The following is a 21,983-nucleotide window of genomic DNA, read 5'->3' as shown; positions in this document are numbered from 1 at the left end:
TCAATCCCCACGGTTACCAGGGATTGCAGCTGGGTCTTCTTTTCATGTTGGCCGCCCCGATCTCCTCGCTTCCTCGTCGTTGCTGGCTAACACGGCTTCGAGTCCGCCATTGAACAGCAGACGCACCCGTGCCAGTTTGACAGAGGCATCTGTTCGAGCGGAGAGTGCTTGCTCCTTGCTTTTCCGCTCTTCAGATCGCCTCTATTGTCCAAGACGCTCTCCGGGCTGTCTCGCCCCTTGGGGTCCCCAGGACACAGGAAAAAAGACAGTGCAGTGGAGCAGAGAACGCTCCTACAGCACCCTGCCGCCGCGATTCACCAACCGGAAGTCTATTTCACTCTTATAATCACTTTACGTCCTGCCTTATCCCCCCTTTAAGACTCTATTTTACTTGTTTACAATTGAGTCTTACCTATTACAGAGCTTAATTCAACAATGTAAGCATATACCATTTGACATAACATAATCAATTCAGGATAAGATACATAATAATACAAAGGAAAAGACAAGTAATACATATGATTTTCAAATCTTATTCTCTGAAGCACTTTCTCTAATTACCCAGTTGAGAGTTGTTCCTGCATCAGAAACGTCATTTACATTAAAGAGATCAGGGTCCATTTTACAGTCTATAAGGCATTCCATCAAAATCAACTCATTTTTTTTCAACTCTTATCTCTTTCACTGCTCTCATAGCTAGTTGTCTGAACAAGGAATAAAGGCCAGGCCTGTCACAACAGGAATAACATCTGTCTAATCCAGCCAGGCCCAGACAACTAAGAGAACCACCCAGTCCTGCAAATCTTTGGCAATTTCTCTGACCACTTCTGACTTATTCATGTAAAAACAACAGTCTTCTCCCAAGAATACACACAAACCACCTTCTTGGACCTTAACCAAGGTCCCTGCAATTTGGTTCATGCTTTCTTGGAACTCCTCAGACAATTGCTTGAACTGTGTTATGGAGTGTGCCATTCCACTTACATCTGTTCCAACAGGTGTAATAGTGGGACCAAGAGTGGCACCCTTTTTTTGAACATGCCCCATAAGGGGAACAGGGATAGTGTGCTTTTCACTGACAACACCTATTTTTGGGGAAAGATGTACATGTTCCAGTCCAGTTTGTAGGTAAACACAATAGCACATTTTTCCCACATAAGAAGCACTTATTTTTCCTTACACACACACACACCTATATTCATGGAAAAGGCATGGGCTCGTTGCTTTTTCTCATTAGTCCAGACCCCTAAAGTCCCTGCCACTAGCATGCCTGTCAGAGGCTGCAATGGGACTTCTAGTGTAGGATCCTTTTGCTTTTCTCTGAGAATTGTGCCTTCAAAAGGATAATGGGAGCTTGCATTTCCAGGGGAAAATAGGACACATGAGCCTGTGTTGGACCTAATGGAGACATGTGGTGGTATTGAGAAGTGACCTTCTGTTGAAATAAATAGTGGGCATAAGGAGAAATGCCACTAGTTAGGTTTACATCCATAAGTGTCATTCTAGGGTCAAGTATATTTCTGATGGACATTGATCTCCTATCAGGGATCCTACAGGAATATCTGGTTCCTGATATCACTTTACACACAAGGAGGGTGACCCTAGGATTTCCACACTAACAGCTATAAGGCTAACAATGGGGAACAGTTCATCCCCAGCCTTTTGATGGTGTTATAAAAGTCTCCTTGCAATTTGGCTACTGCTACTTTGGTTCTCCATTTAATATCTTTCTCAAGGACTATTGTGGCCCTGGTCCTGACCCAAAGATCTGGCACAACTGGAACAGCATTGTAAGATGAAGGACCAGCAGACAACAGAACCAGCATTTTTGGCTTAGGGTAGGGTCAGACTGATTAACTAGGCTTTAACTCAATTCCAGTATTCTTAACATGTAATTCCCTTTTCTCAATTGTTACAGGGGCCCATTCTCCCTTTGTTCTACCCCACTCTGTTCTGGGATTGTCAAATGCTTGTCTTTTAGGTCTTGGGGTTGGCTTAGGTTCAGGGTACCAACCCCACCTATTGATTATATGTCGTTGGCGGGAGTGGACCTGTTCCAAAGAGTTCGCACCTTGTGACCCATTCTTGCCTTGTACTTTGGAGTTTTTCAACTTCCCCAGATAAGAGCAAAGGGAGGGGGGGTCACTCAGGCATTCTCACAACATTGGGAACTACTATTCAGGGTGTTATTACTCATTAGGCCCCTTGCCAATAATAGCCAAAGCCACAGAAAACTCTTAATTGTCCTCTACACAGAACCTATCCAATCACAATTCCCTTAATCTACAAAATCACCACATCAGGAAGAAGGTTAGGGTTATATGTGAGTTGGGAAAAGGCAATATTAGTTTTAGGTATCCCACAGAACCACCCCTTATTTGTTAATATAATATTCACAATCCTAAAGATAGAGCAGCCCCACAGAGAGCCCACTTCCTCATTTCTTTATCATAAATATCTACAGGAGTTTCGTACTGCTCTCTGTCACAGTCAATGATTTTAGGTTCAGCACCTGTCTTTCTGGGGAAGAGATGATTCCAGAATACTATATACAGAAAATCACAACTAATCACAATAACAGCAAGCACGCTTATTAAAATAACAGATAGTACAGCTATGGCTATATATGTTTGACTTCCCATTCCAAATCTTCAGCCGTACGTGGAGGGTCAGCTTCCGGTGTGACACTAGTAAGGCCTCTTCTGCCCAGTATGTTGCCTGCCCGTTGCCAGTAGGACAGTTACAGGAGGTGCTTCTTCAAGCGTACTACTAGTGATCGGGTCTAGGCTTGGTCTGCCTCCCAATATTCCTAAACTGCGGACTTAACTCGAGTCCAGTGAATTCAAGACTTGGATTTCAACACACTTCTTACTGCAAGTGGGAACACATTACCACAGTATACGGGCTCTTCCACCTAGGCATTAAACTTTTTCCTTTCCAGTGTTTTACCCATACAATCCTCCAAATCACAATTTAATCATCTTTTTACTTTCATCACAATATAAACTTTAAAAATATTTCTATTGTTACAATTTCCCTAATTAAATTTAGAAATGTTCTAGCTGTTATCCAAGCTACAACTTAATCCTTTTTTTACCTTCACCACCATATACCATTAAAGTATTTCAATTGTTACAGTTTATATTTATTCATATTTCTAGAAAAAGATTAAAAAGGAAAACTTATCATTGTCTAGATTTGAAAATACAAAGACAAATACTCCAATTATTATTCATTTCATTTTTACAATCATGTTTTCCCATTTATTTCTTACTACTATTGAATATTATAACTAGAGGTGGTCAAAAATGGTGGCTAAGGGACACACAATATTGTTGGATTTCTTGTATTTGCTTATTTAATTCTCCCACCATCTGATTCACCCACTTAGTTTCTATCTGACTTAGGTCTCCTCATGATTTTCAAGTATTTCAAAAGGAGATAATCTAATTCCTTTACTTGGAGAACATCACACAGATCAAAATACTAGTGGTAATGCATTTACTCACTTAAGGTGATTTTCAAGGCACACCTTTTTCACCTTTTCTCTTATAGTCCTGGTAAGGCTGGTCAGTCAGGCTTGGGAAGGTCTGCTCCACTCTGGTTTGTCAGATGTAAATGCCTTATTCCCTAATGTGTAAATAATGTATATATGGGATATCAGGGGTTAACTTATTCTTTGACTCTTAATGTATTCATAATTCACCATTCCCACTCTTGGCTCCACCCTTTGTATATATAAGGAGCTACCTTCACCATTTTCTTTGCTTCTATCTGTGAATATTCAGTGAATATAGAATGCCTATTATAATTAAAGAGAAATATATTTAAACCTCTAACTCTCATTATTATTATTGAGTCTGATCCTAAAAATATTGCAACAAACTGGTAGCAGAGGATGGTTAATTGACTCAATAAATACCTAAAAATGTCTAAGAAAGATAGGCCCAACACCAGGGCCTACAGCAAAGAAATAGAAACTGAACAAGAAATAATCAACGAATCCACAAACGCGATTTCGAGAGAATCCGAAGAATACACCACTGAAGAAGAAGAATTAATAAATGAAAATGATGGCCAGGAGGAAATCGAAATAGAAAATAACGAACTCAGGTCAGAGATACTGAAGTTATTAAAAAGCCAGAAGAATGATGAAAGCCTCATCGCGAACCTCCAAGAAATGCTGAAGAACAGCGGAGCAGCGAGAGAGAAAAACATCGCTAAAGAGAAACCCAAAGACCAAAAAACTGTGAGTGATATGACTACAGAGAAAGTCGTTATGAAAAAGAAAAAATGTGATCCCGCGCGAAATTTTGAATGGCAGCCATCTTGGTTTCAACAAGCCTCCAAAGTGAGCGAAGCAGAGCCAATCAAAATGCTCAGTTCAAAATTTCTGGCGCGAAAAACGTTATCAAACAACGAAAGTGAAAAGGAGGATTCAAACTCTTCGGAAGAGCCAGAATCAGAAAATGAAGACGACTTAACGAAATCCCAAGTAAAGTCAGCAATGAAGACGCTTTTTGCTGCATTTGGGCCAAAATTAAAAATTTCCAAAGCGCCAACGAAGAAGCAAGCGAACAAGCCGATACTTCAAGACCTGCACGCTCCCATCCTGACTTCGAGAACGACGACGCCCGAGCCCAGAGAGCCATGTCGATTCCGCCCTACACCGCAGACCGAAGCAAGTGCCAACGCACCCAAAAGAAAGAGAAGAACAGTCGCCGCCATCAGAACTCCTAAGACCGAGCCAGAGACCGACTCGTCTGAAGAGGAGCGGAGCGAGCGAGCTACAATGGAGAGAACCTTCCACGACGACGTCAAAGAAGAAATGAACAACGCGCATGTGCGAAACCACGTAGACGGTCCGGAAAGACTTGAACTGGCCAGAGAACCGCGCAGACTCGTTGCGAGCATCCCCATGCCGTTTTGCAATTTCCTACACTTGCGAGACCACGGACTACCTCAGGTTGTAAGTAATGGACAAAATAATGTGGGTAACTTACCCAGTGACTTCCCAAAACTTAGGGTTGATGGCATTAATTTACAAGAATGGTATCAACAGCTCCAGGTTGTCTTTATGAAAGAAAATTTACTATTTTTTATCACTAGTCCCCCAAGAAGACCTTGGACTTTAAAAATAGATTGTCTACACCATAAGGCATTTTTCTTAATAATATCTAGCGTGTCTCCTGCAATGTATCATAGCATCAAACCAAATCTAACTGTTTCAGAAATAATTCAATGCATGTTTAATTTGTTTCACAGCGATAGTGTAGCTACCACCACAAGAATGTCTAAGGACTTCTTTTCTTCCAGAGTAAAACCAGGGGTTTCCATAAGTGAGCATTTAATATCTTTAAACAAAATAAGAGCTGAGCTGCATTTGAGGGGGGAAGTGATTTCAGATCAAACAATGAAAAGTGTTATTATCAACTCACTTGATTCATCATGGGATAGTTTTATGTCACACTTAGACACCATCAATCTAGGATATTTATCAATAGAAAGTCTGTCTAACAAATTGATAGCAGAAGACAATTCAAGAAAAAATCGTTATAGCAATCACACAGAACACAAATCTTTTAGGAAGGTAGCTTTCCAAGAAAAATATAATGAAACTTTTAAATGCCACAATTGTGGGTCCAGGGAACACAATAGAAGAGATTGTCCCAAAATTTCAAAGGAAAGACATAGGTCAGAATATAGGAATAAATACAACTATAGACAGTCTTCCACAGATAGACATAAATATAGAAGCCCACCAAATTACAGAGAAAGTAGAGGGGGCAGAGAAAATTCAAAAGAGAGAAAATCTGGTTCACTGAATGGACTAAATAAACAAGACAGCACTAAAACGCAACAAAATGAGAACAATAATTGGCTTATTGATTCTGGGGCAACTAATCACACCACTAATAACAAAAATATATTGTCTTCATTTACAGAAGATAAGTTTGTAATAAAGGTAGCTAATCAAGAAAAAGTTCAAGTATTAGGCAGAGGGAATGTGACCTTGCCTGGTCTAGGAAAAATAGAGGGGGTATTGTTAATACCAGAAATACCTCATAACATACTAAGTGCCATAAAACTAAGCAGAGATTCTGACATCAATATAGTTTTCTCAAAGGGAAAAGCAACTTTAGAGAAGAATAAAACAAATGTAGGCACTGTGATGATTAAAGGAGGCCTACCCTATCTGATAACAAAAGAAAGATGGTTACATAACATTGATTCAAATATGGAAGATTGTATTGAGGCAGATGATGAAAATATTAGTAACAGTGACAATGATGAATGTAAAATATCTCATGATCACACAGATACACACAATGAGAAGAAACCAAAAATAGGTAAACCAATTCATGACGAGTGTGCTCATATCTTACATAGGAAGTTAGGACATGCAAGTTTTCCTGTAGTGCAAAAAATGACTGAACACGCAGAAGGTGTCAAAATAAAAAATTGTGAAAATTATTTGGAATGCTCAGTATGTAAATCTACTAAATTAAAAACTAGTCCCAGGCCAAAAAAATCCACCAGATCAACTAACAAAATTTTTGACTTAGTACACATGGACTTAGTTGGCCCATTAACTCCATCAATCACTTATAGAAAACGTTACTTCCTAACAATAGTAGACGATTACAGTCGCTATGGTTTTGTTTACACATTAAAACACAAGGATGAAACCTTTCAAAAATTTAAGGAATTTTACAAACGCATAGAAACACAACATAATATCAGAATAAAACAAATTATGACAGATAGGGGATGTGAATTCATGTCTAAAGAATTCTCCCAATGGTTAAAGGATAGAGGAATGCTACATTACACGTCTAGTCCATTTTCTGCGTTCCAGAACGGGATTGCAGAGAGAAAGAATTCCACATTACAAACCATGATTAGGTGCACATTAGAGGATGCTGGTTTAGGCAAACAATTTTGGTCAGAAGCCCTACATTATTCAAATTACACTCAAAATAGAACCTGGTCCAGTATTGTGAATAAGACACCATATGAGGTGATGTATAATAGGAAACCAAAATTAGCACACATGCACATATTTGGGGTCACTGCAGACGTACACATACCCAAACAGTTGAGAAGAAAGGGAGAAAACGTATCCAGAAGACTAAGATTTATGGGATATGAAACCGGCACCAAAGGGTACAGATTCATTGATAATAATAATAAATTTATAGTTTCCAGAACAGCTGTGTTCCATGAACAGGCCAACTGGTCTAAATTACATCTTAATGAAATATTTCCAAATAAATGCAAAGATACCAAATCTCGTGAGGAAGGGACAATAGAAAATCAAAATGTCAACAAAAATAAAAACAAAACCAAAACATGGACAAATAGTCAACACAAAATAAAGACAGACACATTAACAAAAAAGGAAGCAAGATATTTGCATGACTACCATAGCAAACCAGAAAGAGCTATTAGGAACAACAGAAATCAAATACCAAATAAATACAGAGATTACATAATGCATATGGATGGTGAACAAATAACACCTAATACATATGAGGAAGTATTAAAACTCCCTCGTGAAGAAAAGGAAAAATGGGAACTAGCTATGAAAAAAGAGATGGAAAGTTTGCAAGGATTAAATGTATTCACACCTGCGATTGCACCTAAAGATAAAACAATTATTGGTACCAGGTGGATTTATAAAATTAAGAACCTAGAAGGAGGCAATACCTTATACAAAGCTAGATTGGTTGCACAAGGTTATGCACAAAAATATCCGGAGGACTATACTGACACATACTCCCCCACAGTAAGAACAGAGAGTGTTAAAACAGCTCTAGTAGTAGCATCCGCACTCAATCTTGATGTATTTCAATATGACATACAGACTGCGTACCTACACGCAAAACTAGATAAGGAAATATATGTAAGAGCACCTCACAGTCAATACACTAATAAAAATGAAATTTGGCTATTGAACAAGAGTTTATACGGATTAAAGCAATCTGGCAAAAGATGGTACGATTGCTTGGTAAAAGTACTTAAGACCATGGATTTCAACGCTACCACTGCTGATAACTGTTTCTTTGTCAAAAAGAGTGATGATCAAATTGAATTTGTATTGATTTATGTAGATGATATTTTATATATAGGAAAACACAAAGAGAGAAGAGAAATCTTTGTAAACAAGTTAAATGAACATTTCTCGTTGAAATCTCTAGGTAAAGTAAACAAATACCTTGGTGTACAAATTAACAAAACTAGAAGGGGATTCAAACTTACTCAGAAAGATAAGATTATTGAACTTCTAAACAAATGCAATTTAAACAATGCCAAACCCTGTGACACTCCTATGCAAACTGATTTCCTTAGAAATACTGATGAATCTTCCCCTGAATTCAAGGATAATACATTTTATAGATCAGTCATAGGTTCACTTCTTTATATATCTAATTGGACCAGGCCAGATATTGCATTACCACTCAATTTATTATCAAGGCACGTTAGCAAACCAACAATTATCACTGGGAAGCTGTCAAAAGAATTTTAAGATATCTGAAAAGTACATTAGACTTTTGCCTAGTATTAGAACCTAGTGATAATAAAGAACCAAGACTTACATGTTACGCAGATGCGGATTGGGCTGGAGATATATCATGCAGAAAAAGTACTTCTGGTTATATTTTTCTGTTAAATGACTGTCCAGTTTACTGGTACACTGGTAAACAAGAACTGGTAGCCACTTCAACCACAGAAGCGGAATATGTTTGTTTATCCAAAGCTGCAAATAACCTTGTATGGTTTAATGATTTAATTTCAGATGTTTGGAAAAAACCTGCTTTGCCTTTTGTTATGCATGAAGACAATAAAGCGGCCATTGAAATATCTAGATCCGAAGCCATTGGACAAAGATCCAGGCATATAGATATAAAATTTAAACATGTGAGACAATTGTCTCAAGATGGATTTATCAATGCAGTGCATTGTGATACCTCTGAACAATTAGCTGACATATTGACGAAGCCTTTACCTTCTAAACAGCACAAATACTTAACTTCCAAATTGTATGTCTTATATTGTCCTGAATCTGAATGTAATTGGTGTTGTATAGCGAACCGGCATTTAGAGGGGGATTTGTCAGATGTAAATGCCTTATTCCCTAATGTGTAAATAATGTATATATGGGATATCAGGGGTTAACTTATTCTTTGACTCTTAATGTATTCATAATTCACCACTCCCACTCTTGGCTCCACCCTTTGTATATATAAGGAGCTACCTTCACCATTTTCTTTGCTTCTATCTGTGAATATTCAGTGAATATAGAATGCCTATTATAATTAAAGAGAAATATATTTAAACCTCTAACTCTCATTATTATTATTGAGTCTGATCCTAAAAATATTGCAACATGGTTGTTGTGTTGACCTGCATACGTTGTTTCAATTTCAGGATCCGATGCTTGCAAAAGATTAGCTGGGTTAAAGCATTTGTTTGTTTCAGGATCACTCATGGTTTCTGAGTGAGGAGAGCTTGATGCTTGTAATTTCTGGGGTTTGTCAGCCACAAATGGCCCTTTGTCTCTAAAACTCTTTGAATCGCATGGCTGGCATAAATGGTAGTTGGCTGCCTAAGGGTTAATTTCCCACTAGTTAGTTCCGCAATTCGACAGACAGCTTCCTTCCATCTCTCTCTGCCTTTGGCTTATTGTAATGCAGCGGGAACAGCTTTTCTACCTGTACTTCAAACTCCTGCCAGGTATTGGGGATTTGACCCTCTTGAGCCATATTTCTCGCTATATTTCATCTGGGGGGTGCCTTATTGTTAATGACATCTTGTCTTCATCAAAGGACAGAATAACTCCCATCTTCTATACGTTGTCACGACCCAGGAGGAAACTGGATACGCAGGCATATCTATATTTCTTCCATCTAAGGAACATTTCAGGGTTTTCAGCATGGAGCGACGAATTATGAAGCCATTAATCCCTTGGATATTTTAGAAAAGGGAGCTAGCATCTTTGTTTAGATGCCCCTGTATGTACTAAGAAGGTTACATTATTCCCCCTATTTTCATTCGGACCAAGGATTCAGGGGGGGCTTGACTGAACCCTGGTCTCCTTCAGTCTTCAGGCCTCTCATCTATTGCAGCCAGGCCTATGGCTTCCTCTCTTCACAGAATGCTTTTGCAACTTTTCTTCAAATGCAGATTGAGCTCACTAGGCTGAGAAGCAACTTGTCTAAAACAACATACGCACAAACCTTGCAAAGAAGATTCAAACATGCTGCCCTGGGACCTTTTATTACAGGGCAATCTTCTTAGCCAACACAAGAACTGTCTTTCCTCTTTCTGTCCCTCTACTGCTGAGCAGAATACTTTCACTCAATTAAATCCAATGGAATTTGGGATGCAAAGAGAAGGAAAGCAAGCTTTGTCACTTTTGTGGCTAAGCAAAGGTCTCAATTAGATGCAAACAAAGTCTTTTTTATAAGTTGTGCGCAGAGAAGAGATGCATTTTCACTCAAACAGAATGTCCAGCAATGCTCCAAGAGAACGAAAGAGAGGGTTCCTTCTTGGAAACTGTTGGTCTATTATAGTCTGGAGGTTTCCCTTGTCAGTGGGTTTTTAAAATCTTACCAATGGCACTACTTAATCTCTCTCTCTCTCTTCATCATTAAGGAGAGTGGTCATCAATTGTTCCAAGTTCTGCCAGGTAGGATTGTGGGTCTTTATAATGACTTGTTGGAAGGAAAAAAGAAGCCTTTCCCTTTAAGGATTGTTGGAAGGCAACAATCTCAATTTGTTTGAGAGCAAAATTAGTTTATTGTTTATAGGAAGGCAGGCAAGAAACAAATACCAAAGCACACCGTTCTGAGGCTAGCCTGGAGTTTAGTTTTGTTCTTGCCCTTGCTTTCTTCTAATCCAATTTTTACTTTTAAAAGAGAAGTATAATTTTCTTGGAGTTCTTGGTAATTATGATTAAAATTTTATTTCAGCAAGTGAAAAGGAGTTTTTGTTTTCTCTTCTTTTTGTTTGATGTCTTGTTGTACAAGTTTTTCATTTTCAGCTATTAATTTGTCTAAGAACTTCTATCTCTTCCTTGAGGTTATTTACCAGAAGCATCATTTCTTCAGAGATAATAATTACTGTAGGTAAATCTTTTAGTCTTGCTATTTCTAATGTAGGTTGATTCTGATATTATTATTATTATTATTATTATTATTATTATTATTATTATTATTATTAATTAATTAAGCTGTCATTTTCGAATTGCATAGCTTCTAATTTTTCTTGTTCATTTCATTTGCAAATCATCTAATTGCTGTTTAGCTTGCATAGTCATATTACCTTTAAGATTTTCAATATTTATTTTGTGTCCTATTTGTAAACCATCTTTCACTTTTGATAATTCTTCATGCCTGAATAAAAGTTGATTCCTCAATCTCTCTAGTTCTGCTTTTACAGATCTAAATCAACCTTGCAGGGCTAAAAGACATGAGAACGAAGTCCCCTCCCCCTTTGTGGGTGAGGAAAGGCATTGCAGAAGTAGAAGAAAGGAAGTTTGAAGGACAGCAACTACACATCAGTATTGTAGTTAGTGAACTTAAAACTTTTACTTATAAACTTTTACCTATAAACTTTTACTTATAAACTTGAGTTTATCTTGAAGCATAGAAAAGAAAGAAAAGTTAATTTCTGTTCTTCACCCTGTCTGGGCGGCCAGACCAAACTGGATGAGATATTTTCTTTCCTCTCAATACCTCCAATTCTTTTCTAACAATTTAAAATTCATATCTCTAGAGATCAGGCAGTTGCAGTTACCTTGAAAGTACACAAAACTTTAGACATACACACTAGTCATTCCCGCCTTAAATTTTAGTTGAATTAGGGAATGCACAGATCTTAACACTTAATTTTTTTACAGAAATCATATCAAATTAATCAATTCAATTATCTGAGTCTTCCCATTTAGACAGGCTTTTCTTTTTTATTACCTGCTAAACCCCGGGTGGGAAGAACAATAACAATTTTCTTCTCTATTCTTAGTTCTTTCAGAGTTCTCTGGCTCTTTTTAAGAATGGTAATTTATCAGAATCTTTATAAGACTGCAGTAGTTCTTTTCTCCTACCACACATAACAGCATAAATCTTCTTTGGTCAGACCCAACGTCTGAATCATCTTACTGTATGGTGGGGCTTCTCAACTTCTAATTATTTTTCCTTTAAGGACTAGTCAGTCTATTTGCAGTTTGGGATTCTTTCTAATTGTTTTAGTGAACTTCTCACTTTTTCTCTGCCCTGGGATATTCTATCTAGCTCTTTCTAGCTTGGATCTCCCAGCAGGCATTGGCTTAATTTTAAAGTTCCAAAATGTATAGAGACCTTTGTTCACACATCTTAGCCAGGGCTCTCATGAGCAAGTTTGAACCCCACTTTTCTTTTAAGGACCTTTATTTTGCCAAATTGGTTTTCCTGTGTCATCCCTCAGCAATCCCTTTCCTACATCTGTTTCCTTCTCTCTTCTTTAGGCTGGCCAGGATAGGCATCTGCCTCTTGTCCCTGGCTCAAACAAATTTCCTGAAGGGGTATCTACCACCCATGAGCTGCAACTTCCTATGTTTCCCCTTTCTATGTGGGGTTTTTATACTTTGGTTCAGCTGGGCTACACAACATCAGTTCTGCCACTGATTCTCAGACCCCTCTTATAAACGGAAATCTGGGAGGACCTGCTGCCTTCAACATAGACTATGGACACCTTCTACACTTCACAGCTTCACAATTTCCTAAACTCCTGGGGTTTACTTTTGGGATTTTCACAGGAAAAAAGGAACAACAAATTTTCTTTTCTTTTCTCACTTGCATGGGCACATAGTGAGTGGAGGCTATTGATGTAAGCTATGCACTGAAATGCTTCTGCTTCAGAGTATCTGGGGCTCAGTCCCTTTGGCATTTGCAATACTGCACAAGCTGGCATTTCAGGGTGGTCTCTCTTCTTCATAGATTGCAGTCATTAAGATAGGTTTCTTTTCAGGGTGACTCTTTCTGACCTGACATTTGGGATTTCCTCTCACTCGGGCCACACAGACTTGCATGACTTCTACTTGGCATTTGTGAAGTCAGTCAGGGTTCTGTTTCACTACTATTTGCCACCCATTTTCTAAGACGCTGGCATTGACCTGCAGTGCTGGACTTTTCCAACAGTCACCAGCAGGAACTGCAATGGTTTAACCACCCACACAGTTCTAGAGTCTCATTAGGACACACCGGTTCCGTTAGGAAGGGATGTTCCTGGACCCAGGGAGGTGATCAGGCTCCCTCTTCCACTCTCAAGGAGTGGGCCTACAATTCCCACAATACTTGCCTGCAGGCATCTTCTTTTTTCTTTCTCAGCCGGAGTTTATCCATTAGCTTATTTTTTATCTTGTTTTAGTTCTTGGGTCAGTCAGAGCCATCGAGTACCCAGACGGGCCATCTGCTTCCTTCCAGAGAAAAACTCTCAGAGGCGCCTTAAAGGTTGGGCAGGATGGCCTCACCCGGGCTCTGGCTGGTCTTTTCCGCCCGCAGCAAAATCTCGCTTCAGTCCCGGCGGAGTCGCCATAAATGTTGCAGAAAAACAACGGAGATGAATTTCGAGATCAGAAATAGCTTTTTTATTTTGGCCAAAAGGTTCAGACATGCATTCTGTTTTACATCCTGAACAAAAGTCCTTCTTTAAGAAACGTATCTTTATAGAACAAAAAACAGGAAGTATCTTAGATCTGCCTCTTTAGCTAGCCCCCCTCCCCTATTGCTTTAGGCAGGAAGCTCCATGTGGGTTAGTTCTGCATTTTAACATAGTACCTCTGCGGTTTGACTTCTTGAACTCTCCAGCTGTAAAAAGTGTGTTAATTCTGTGGTTTAACTTTTTGAACTCTGCAACTTTCTCAAGTCACAGGGGTCCTTCAGAGATCCTCTAGGTTGAGCCCATATTATTTCACTCTTATAATCACTTCACATCCTGCCTTAATATGAATTTTGATGTCAATTTGTTCAGTTGTTCAAAAAAAAAATTCCCTAATGTTATTGGTACCGTTTGAAATAAATATAGTAACTTGGGCAATATGTTCATTTTTATTGTTGAAATTCTGCAAATTAATGATATTGGTAATTTAGTCAAATGCCTCTTCTATGTGATGAAATTCAAGTACAACACAGTCCAAACCCAGATTTGAGAGGGTGGATTATACATAAGAAAATGTCTGCCACCACCAAGCCAGTAAGATAGTTAGAATCTTACCGTAGTATCCACATTAATTAATTAAATAGACCTACAACTAGGATAAGATTTAGGATCTTTCCTTGATTTTAAAAAACAGCCTTATATAAGTTTTATAAAATGATGGAAGCCCTTTACCAGTCTTCAAGGATTAATCACATATCTCCAAAATTTTCAAACACTTTATACCAGTTGCAGCTGAAGAGTTTTACCACTTTGCAATGCCTGTATCAAATCAGATATTTCCAGAAGTGACAGTATTATTCACCACAAAAGTTGAAAAATCCTCTGAGTCAATGATGCATTTTCCTGCAACAGTTGTGAATATAGAATTTCCCTTTCAAGATCTGCACAGTTTGGATCAGGTATAAAAGGTAACAACCCCCTATGTGGAAAGAAAGCTAAAAATGATTCTTGCTCCATGAGGTCATATTATCAACATTATTATTCTCCCCTGTTGTTTTTATCTGAAGAACACAATTGCATTTTTATGGATATTGAGAGTTAGAAAATTCACATGGTGTAGGAAACACCTTTTTAGAACATGTCTTCATTTATGGACTTCTATAAAATTCTAGTCTATTCCTTCATTTTATTGTAAATTTTTCATGTTGTGAGCTGCCCAGAATCATTGAAAGTTAGTGGCATATAAAATTAACAAATTATTTTTATTGCATATTGTTATATTATATGCCTTGTAAGGAGATTTGTGTGTCTTTTAAAAGCATTTACTATATTTTTCGGAATATAAGACGCTCCGGACTATAAGACACACCTACCTTTTTTGGTGAGGAAAACAAGATATACACTAGTGCATGGATATGGGAAATAATATGAAATTTTACCAGTTTGGAACTGTTTTAAGTTTTTTTCTTTGCATAGATTGGTATTGTAATCAGAATCAGTAAGTTATCCAGAATGCAATCTGTTAGATGTAAAGCTTTCCCCCCCTCTCTGTCACATATGTAAATGCCTAATATATATATTTGCCTGTGTATATATTTATGGTTACCTCCCACTCTGCCTACATCACCCCCATAACCACTCCTACTTACCTCTAATCACTCCTCCTCTGTATATATATATATCGACTCCTCCTTGACTCTTGGTTCTTCTGCTATTTCTCCTGTAAGAGAATAGATGAAAATAAAGGATAATTAATATCATAACAGACTCTGAGTAATCATTGGGCAAGATCCTCGAATTCTGACAATTATGGTAGCAGAGGATGGTTTACACCCAATTAAATCCAGATATGTCTGAAAACAACGAAAAATCCAAAAAATCCAAAAGAAAAAGAAATAACACTCGGGCCTGCACCCAAAAGATGGCAGCCCAACTCTCACCAGAGACCAACGCATCAAAAGAAACTTCAACGAAAGAAAATGAAAAAGAAAACCTCGTTGAAACCTCTCCAAACAAAGAAGACAGTCTAAAAAGAAACCTGCTAGAAATTATCAACAACACACCAGGTGAAGAAGATTTGATCGTGAAACTCCAAGATCTAATAAAAGACTGTGGAGCAGCGACCAAGAACGACAAACCTGAACCAGAATCTGAACCCGAAGACCTCAATCCAGTAAGAGATTCCTCTATTTGTCTAACACCCACCAAACAGACAGAAACGGCTTTCGCGCCCTTTTCGCGGTGGCCATCTTGCCCAGAAACATTAAATAAAATGGCCGACCAATCAGGGAGGGAATCTCCCGATTCAAATACTAAAGCGGGAACGAGGGCCTACTCACTAGAAAACCTAGCGGACAGTGATAACAAAAATGAAGAAGAAAACTATAGTCCCACTAAAAAACCACCAAGCAGAAAAGAAATAGAAAAGGCCATGCAAATCATAACAGCTGCCTTCAGTGAAAATGTAAAACTAATAAATAAAAATCCAAACATTTCTAAAAATAAAGTAAAAGACTGCCACGCTGAAATAGACCCTACCAAAGCCTGCTTTAAAAACTACCACGACCAAATCAATACCTCTATGCCTGCACTACAACGCTGGGATGCACCCGAAAAACAAATAACAATCACACCGATCCCAAAAGAACGAGAAAAATACTTACCAGTCCTGCTGACACCGAAGAGCCATCCCGATCCAGCGACTGACAACATCTTCGGTGCACTCCCCATCGACAGACGAAACGCAGAGCCGAGCCTCCATGGTGTCCAGCACTTCCCCGCAGATCTTCAGCACCAAACAACGATCCAGAAGGACACGAAGATTCGGGACTTTTTCAGTCTCCCTGAGTCAGAAATAACTTTTTCAGCCCTCTGAGTAGTCCATATGCATAAAAGGATACAGCAATAGAGAGGGATGAAGGAAGGGAAGGGAAATTAGAGTAGGAGAGAGGGTAAGAGAGGAAGGAAGAGAGGAGGAGAAGGAGAAAGGAAGAGGAAGTAGGGAGGAGAAGAAGAGGGGGAGGAAGAGAAAGTAAGAAGGAAAGAAAAGAGAGAGGTGGTAGGTTTGAGGAGAAAGATTGCTGTACAATAAAAAAGATGAAAGGGAAGAAAGCCAACCCCAAACAAATATAAAGATATTAAGATAAAGAATGAATTGTTAAACTTTAAAGAATAAAAGAGAACAAATATGAATAAATAGCAATAATTAGAAACACACATACAAACATACAATGTATTTTCTTTGAACAGAGTATTTGGCCAGTTCACAAATTTAAAGAGTGTTTAGTCATTTCAATTAAATTTACAATTTCTATATTTCCTTTTTGCCATATTTATTACTCATCTATTTTTGTAAAAAAACAATATTACCCTTCATCCTCATCTCTAATCTTAATCAAATTCAATTTTTCCCTTCTATTCTAAATTATACCCCTTCCCATTGTCATCTATTTTTATATCCATCCTCACATTGGTTAATTATGTAATATTAGTTGTTTAATATAAATTCAACATTTTAATATAAATCAATTAGTTATATAACTATCATTTTTGTATATTAATCAATATGAACACGAATATTCCAATTATTTCCATGCAATCCAATTTCTTACAAATCAATTAATTATATTTACCAATAATAATAAATCAAATAATTTCCCCCATATATTCCTCCAAAACCACAACTTAACCATTTCTGCTTTCAGAAATATACAATTAATAGTATCTCAATTATTACAATTCCCTAGTTAAATAGAGCTTTTTTTCTTTTGTGTTTTAAAATCTTTCCCTAAATTTCCCATTGTTTGCACCTACCTTTTTTGGTGAGGAAAAAGAAAAGAATTCTGCCTGCCTAATTTTCCAACGTTGCAGCAACAGCAAAGCAGTTTCAGTTTCATGTTTCAGCAGAGCTAAGGGGAAAAAAAGTCTGCTCCAGGACTCTTTGCAAGGAAGCAGCAGAGTCCTGAGCAAAACAGTTGAGACAAATCAGCTGAGAGCCGGGAGGCTGATAGAATCAAGGGGCTAATTAGCCTATGCTGAAGCTCCATGGACCAATAAAATTACAAAAAAACCACCGAACCGTTTGTTAAATTGCTGGCTCGCCCGCCCTTCGCCCACCACTATTTATTGGCAATTTATTGGTTCGGCTGCACCACTGGCTATAGGGCGGCCCTTTGAAGCCCCGCGGCAAGAATTTGAAGTTTTTTTTCCTCTAGCCATCAGCTGGGACTCCGGAGGCAGCAACAGATTGGGAGTGGGCAGGGTAAGCAAACGGCCGGCGATCCAACAGACCAGAGAGTGAGGGTGAGTGAAGGCGTGGAAGCTGCTTTCTCCATCCTGCTCTCTTGTGTCCGGAGCCGGTGGGGAACCACGTGGCAGCCCATGTGGATCCCAGGCAGCGGAACTCAGGCTAGGAAAGGGTGGGCAATTGTGGCTCTTTTACAACGTGTGGCCTTCAACTCCCAGAATTCCTGAGACAGCTTGGCTGTCTCAGGAATTCTGGAAGTTGAAGTCCACAGGTTGTAAAAGAGCCACAATTGCCTACCCCTGGCTAGGGTAGGCTGGCGCCGCGCGGGTGGGAGGCGGGGCGGGGCGAGGGCCGGGCGAGCCAGCAATTTAACAAACGGTTGATTGCTGCAGGGCCAATAAATTACAAAAAAACACCGAACCGTTTGTTAAATTGCTGGCTCGCTTGCCCCATTTATTGGGAATAAATAGTAGTGCGGAGGGGCGGGGCAAGGGGCAGGGCGAGCCAGCAATTTAACAAAGGGTTCAGCCGAACCCCCTAGAACCCCCAGAATCCCACCACTGTTTTTAACCATAGTCGATGACTATAGTCGCTATGGATTTGTATACACAATTAAACACAAAAGTGAAGTCTTTCACAAATTTAAAGAATTCTACAAACGGGTTGAAGTTCAACATGATACTAAAATAAAACAAATTATGACCGACAGAGGGTCAGAATTTTTATCCAAGGATTTTTCTAAATGGCTTAGGGAACAGGGAATACTTCATTACACATCTTGTCCTTTTTCGGCATTCCGAAATGGTATTGTAGAAAAAAAGAATGGAACACTACAAGTAATGATGAGATGCATACTAGAAGATGCTGGACTAGGAAAAGCATTCTGGTCAGAAGCCGTCCTATATTCTAACTATACAATCAACAGATTATGGTCCAGCACAATAAATTCAACCCCTTACGAGTTAATGTATAAAAGAAAACCCAGCATATCTCATTTACACATTTTTGGAGTCACTGCTGACGTCCTCATCCCCAAACAAATTAGGAGAAAAGGGGACAAAGTATCCAAAAGACTCAGATTCATGGGGTACGAATCTGGCACCAAAGGGTATAGATTTATTGACAACCAAAACAACTTCATAATCTCCAGGTCAGCCACATTTCATGAACCACACTAATTGGTCCAAGATTCACTTATAACTCACACAGCACATAACACAAACAATCAAATAGATTCAGATAGCACAAATCATGATACACAACCAGTAATCAAACCCAATCACAAAGAGATTGATACTAAATATTGGAAAGAAACCCACCCATCATTGAAATTAGACACTCTCTCTGATAAAGAAACAAGATATCTACATGAGTCTATAACACCTGAGAACAGACCTATCAGGGAGAGCAGAAACAAAAAACCTAGCAAATACAATGATTTTGTCATGTCAATACATACTGAAGAATATACCACCACCTCATATGAAGAAGTCACAAAACTACCTCATGAGGAGAAAAATAAATGGGAAATAGCCATGAAAAAAGAATTAAATAGTCTAAAGGAACTAGATGTATACACTCCTTCACCAGTACCTAATGACAAATCTCCAATTGGAACAAAATGGATATATAAAATAAAGACCCTAGATAATAATGAAACCATATATAAGGCTAGATTAGTTGCCCAAGGGTTTGCCCAAAAGTATCCTGAAGATTATACAGAGACCTACTCTCCTACAGTAAGAATAGAAAGCGTAAAATGTGCCTTAGTAATTGCTTCAATCTTGAAATTAGATGTATATCAATTCGATGTTCAAACTGCCTATCTGCATGCCAAACTGGACAAGAAAATATATGTTAAAGCCCCTCCCGGTATACACCCACTAGAAGGTAAAACATGGCTATTAAATAAAAGCCTATACGGACTGAAACAATCTGGAAAACAATGGTACGATTGTTTGTCCACCATACTAAAATCAATAGGATTCTCCCCCACTCATGCTGATATGTGTTTCTTTTATAAGAAAAACAGTGATTCTACAGAATATGTTCTCATATATGTTGATGATATTTTGTACATAGGAAATCAGAAACAAAAATGTGAAATCTTTGCTCAGGAATTGAACAAACATTTTTCTCTAAAATCCCTAGGGAAAATAAACAAGTACTTAAGTGTTCACATCACACAAACACAAAAGGGATTCCAATTATGCCAAGAAGAAAAAATAATAGAACTAGCAAAAAAATGTAATATGAATGAGGCTAAGTACTGTGAAACTCCTATGCATCCTGATTTTGTAAAGAACATGCATAATGAAAACGACCCTTTCACTAACAACAAATTATACAGGTCAGCAATAGGTTCTTTATTGTATATAGCCAATTGGACCAGACCTGATATAGCATTACCTGTCAATTTACTATCTAGATATGTAAGCAATCCTACTATCTATCATTGGGAAGTGGTTAAAAAAATCATTAAGTACTTGAAACATAGTTCAGGGGCATCTCTAAGGTTAGAGCCAAATAACTCATCTATACCCACACTCTCATGTTATGCTGATGCTGATTGGGCAGGTGATGTAAAGACTAGAAAAAGCACTTCAGGTTATATACTCTTTCTCAATGGTTGTCCCATCCATTGGTATACAGGAAAACAAAATCTGGTTGCTACATCTACTACTGAAGCTGAGTTTGTATGTTTGTCAAAAGCAGCAAATAACCTCATATGGTTTGACGATTTATTAACTATAATATGGAATGAACCCAATTATCCCATCATCATTTATGAAGATAATAAAGCTGCCATAGAAATCTCTAAATCAGATGCAGTGGGTCAAAGATCAAGGCACATCGATATTAAGTATGAACATGTAAGACAGTTGTCTAATATTGGATTTCTAAAAACTGTTCATTGTGAAACTAGTGAGCAAATAGCAGACATACTTACGAAACCCTTACCTAACAAGCAGCATTCATATTTAAGATCAAAACTCAACATACAACTATCTTAGGCATTTAGAGGGGGTTTTGTCACATATGTAAATGCCTAATATATATATTTGCCTGTGTATATATTTATGGTTACCTCCCACTCTGCCTACATCACCCCCATAACCACTCCTACTTACCTCTAACCACTCCTCCTCTGTATATATATATATCGACTCCTCCTTGACTCTTGGTTCTTCTGCTATATCTCCTGTAAGAGAATAGATGAAAATAAAGGATAATTAATATCATAACAGACTCTGAGTAATCATTGGGCAAGATCCTCGAATTCTGACACTCTCTTTATTTTTCTTCAGGTAGCATTTTAATTAAGTTAGTGAAATGCTTTTTAAATTCCAGCTAATTGTTGATTCTAGACAGAAATTTTACAACAAAAGAACACAAAGAAAATAAGACCATAAAACATTCACAATAACTCTCCCTCTGCCTCCCAGTTTCCTCGTTGCAGCAAACACCCTGCTTTAGTTTCATTTTCAGCACAAGAAGAAAAAAAATCTGTGTCCCAGCAATTTGCCTGCTTGCAGCAAGCAGTGGAGGCCCATGTGTCAATAGGCAATGCAGCCTGAAACAGCTGAGGGTCGGGAGGCCGATCCAACTGACAATCAACTGCTTGTACTAATCAGGCTATGCTGAAGCTGAAATGGGCTGTTTTGCTGTTTGTTGCTTGCTGCTTGCTTCAAAGAGGGAAATTGCTGGGAGGCAGAGGCCAAAGGGTGGGGGCCGGTGGTGGGTGGGCCTACATTCGGAGTATAAGATGCACCCAAATTTTCACTCTCTTTTAGGGGGGAAAAAGATGTGTTTTATACTCTGAAAAATATGCTATATTGGGAGGCAGTGGGAGAGAGAGAAACTATTCATTTCTTTTACCCTTCTTGATTCAGTGGTCTCTTTATTACAGTTAAAGCAAGCTTTCCTAGATTATAGGTCTGACTCTTGTAGTGGGGTACAAGCAAAATCTAAGGAAGAGCCAGGGAATAATATTTTAATTGTACATGGTTAAATCCACCTGTACCAAATTTTCATTGGCCCCAGTTTATGTGAGTTGGAAAAGTTTCCAATTCCATCTCTGTGAGTAGAGGTTTCT

At 38.3% G+C, this 21,983-nt stretch overlaps 1 protein-coding gene across 2 annotated transcripts in view; it reads right to left on the bottom strand.

Annotated features, from left to right (window-relative positions):
* Positions 1–21,983, bottom strand: part of LOC148114311 (uncharacterized) — an 82,000-nt gene that overhangs the window by 43,629 nt on the left and 16,388 nt on the right. Inside the window, exons 2-6 of one of the 2 annotated variants that reach the window (XM_087892580.1) lie at positions 21,019–21,089; positions 17,455–17,549; positions 16,305–16,484; positions 15,291–15,361; positions 13,619–14,620 (exon numbers count right to left, since the gene is read on the bottom strand). In XM_087892580.1, the coding sequence (XP_087748706.1) occupies positions 14,529–14,620; positions 15,291–15,361; positions 16,305–16,484; positions 17,455–17,537 (426 nt within the window). In that variant the 5' untranslated portion in view covers positions 17,538–17,549; positions 21,019–21,089 and the 3' untranslated portion in view covers positions 13,619–14,528. Of the gene's footprint in view, positions 1–13,618; positions 14,621–15,290; positions 15,362–16,304; positions 16,485–17,454; positions 17,550–21,018; positions 21,090–21,983 lie in introns of those variants that run through there. The other variant, XM_087892581.1, reaches the window with a different exon arrangement.

The sequence above is a fragment of the Pantherophis guttatus genome, chromosome 4 (assembly GCF_059756535.1).
Source record: "Pantherophis guttatus breed Tessera chromosome 4, ASM5975653v1, whole genome shotgun sequence".
NCBI lineage: Eukaryota > Metazoa > Chordata > Lepidosauria > Squamata > Colubridae > Pantherophis > Pantherophis guttatus.
Note: the sequence above shows the minus strand (reverse complement) of the source record. Positions and strands in the feature narration are given on the sequence as shown.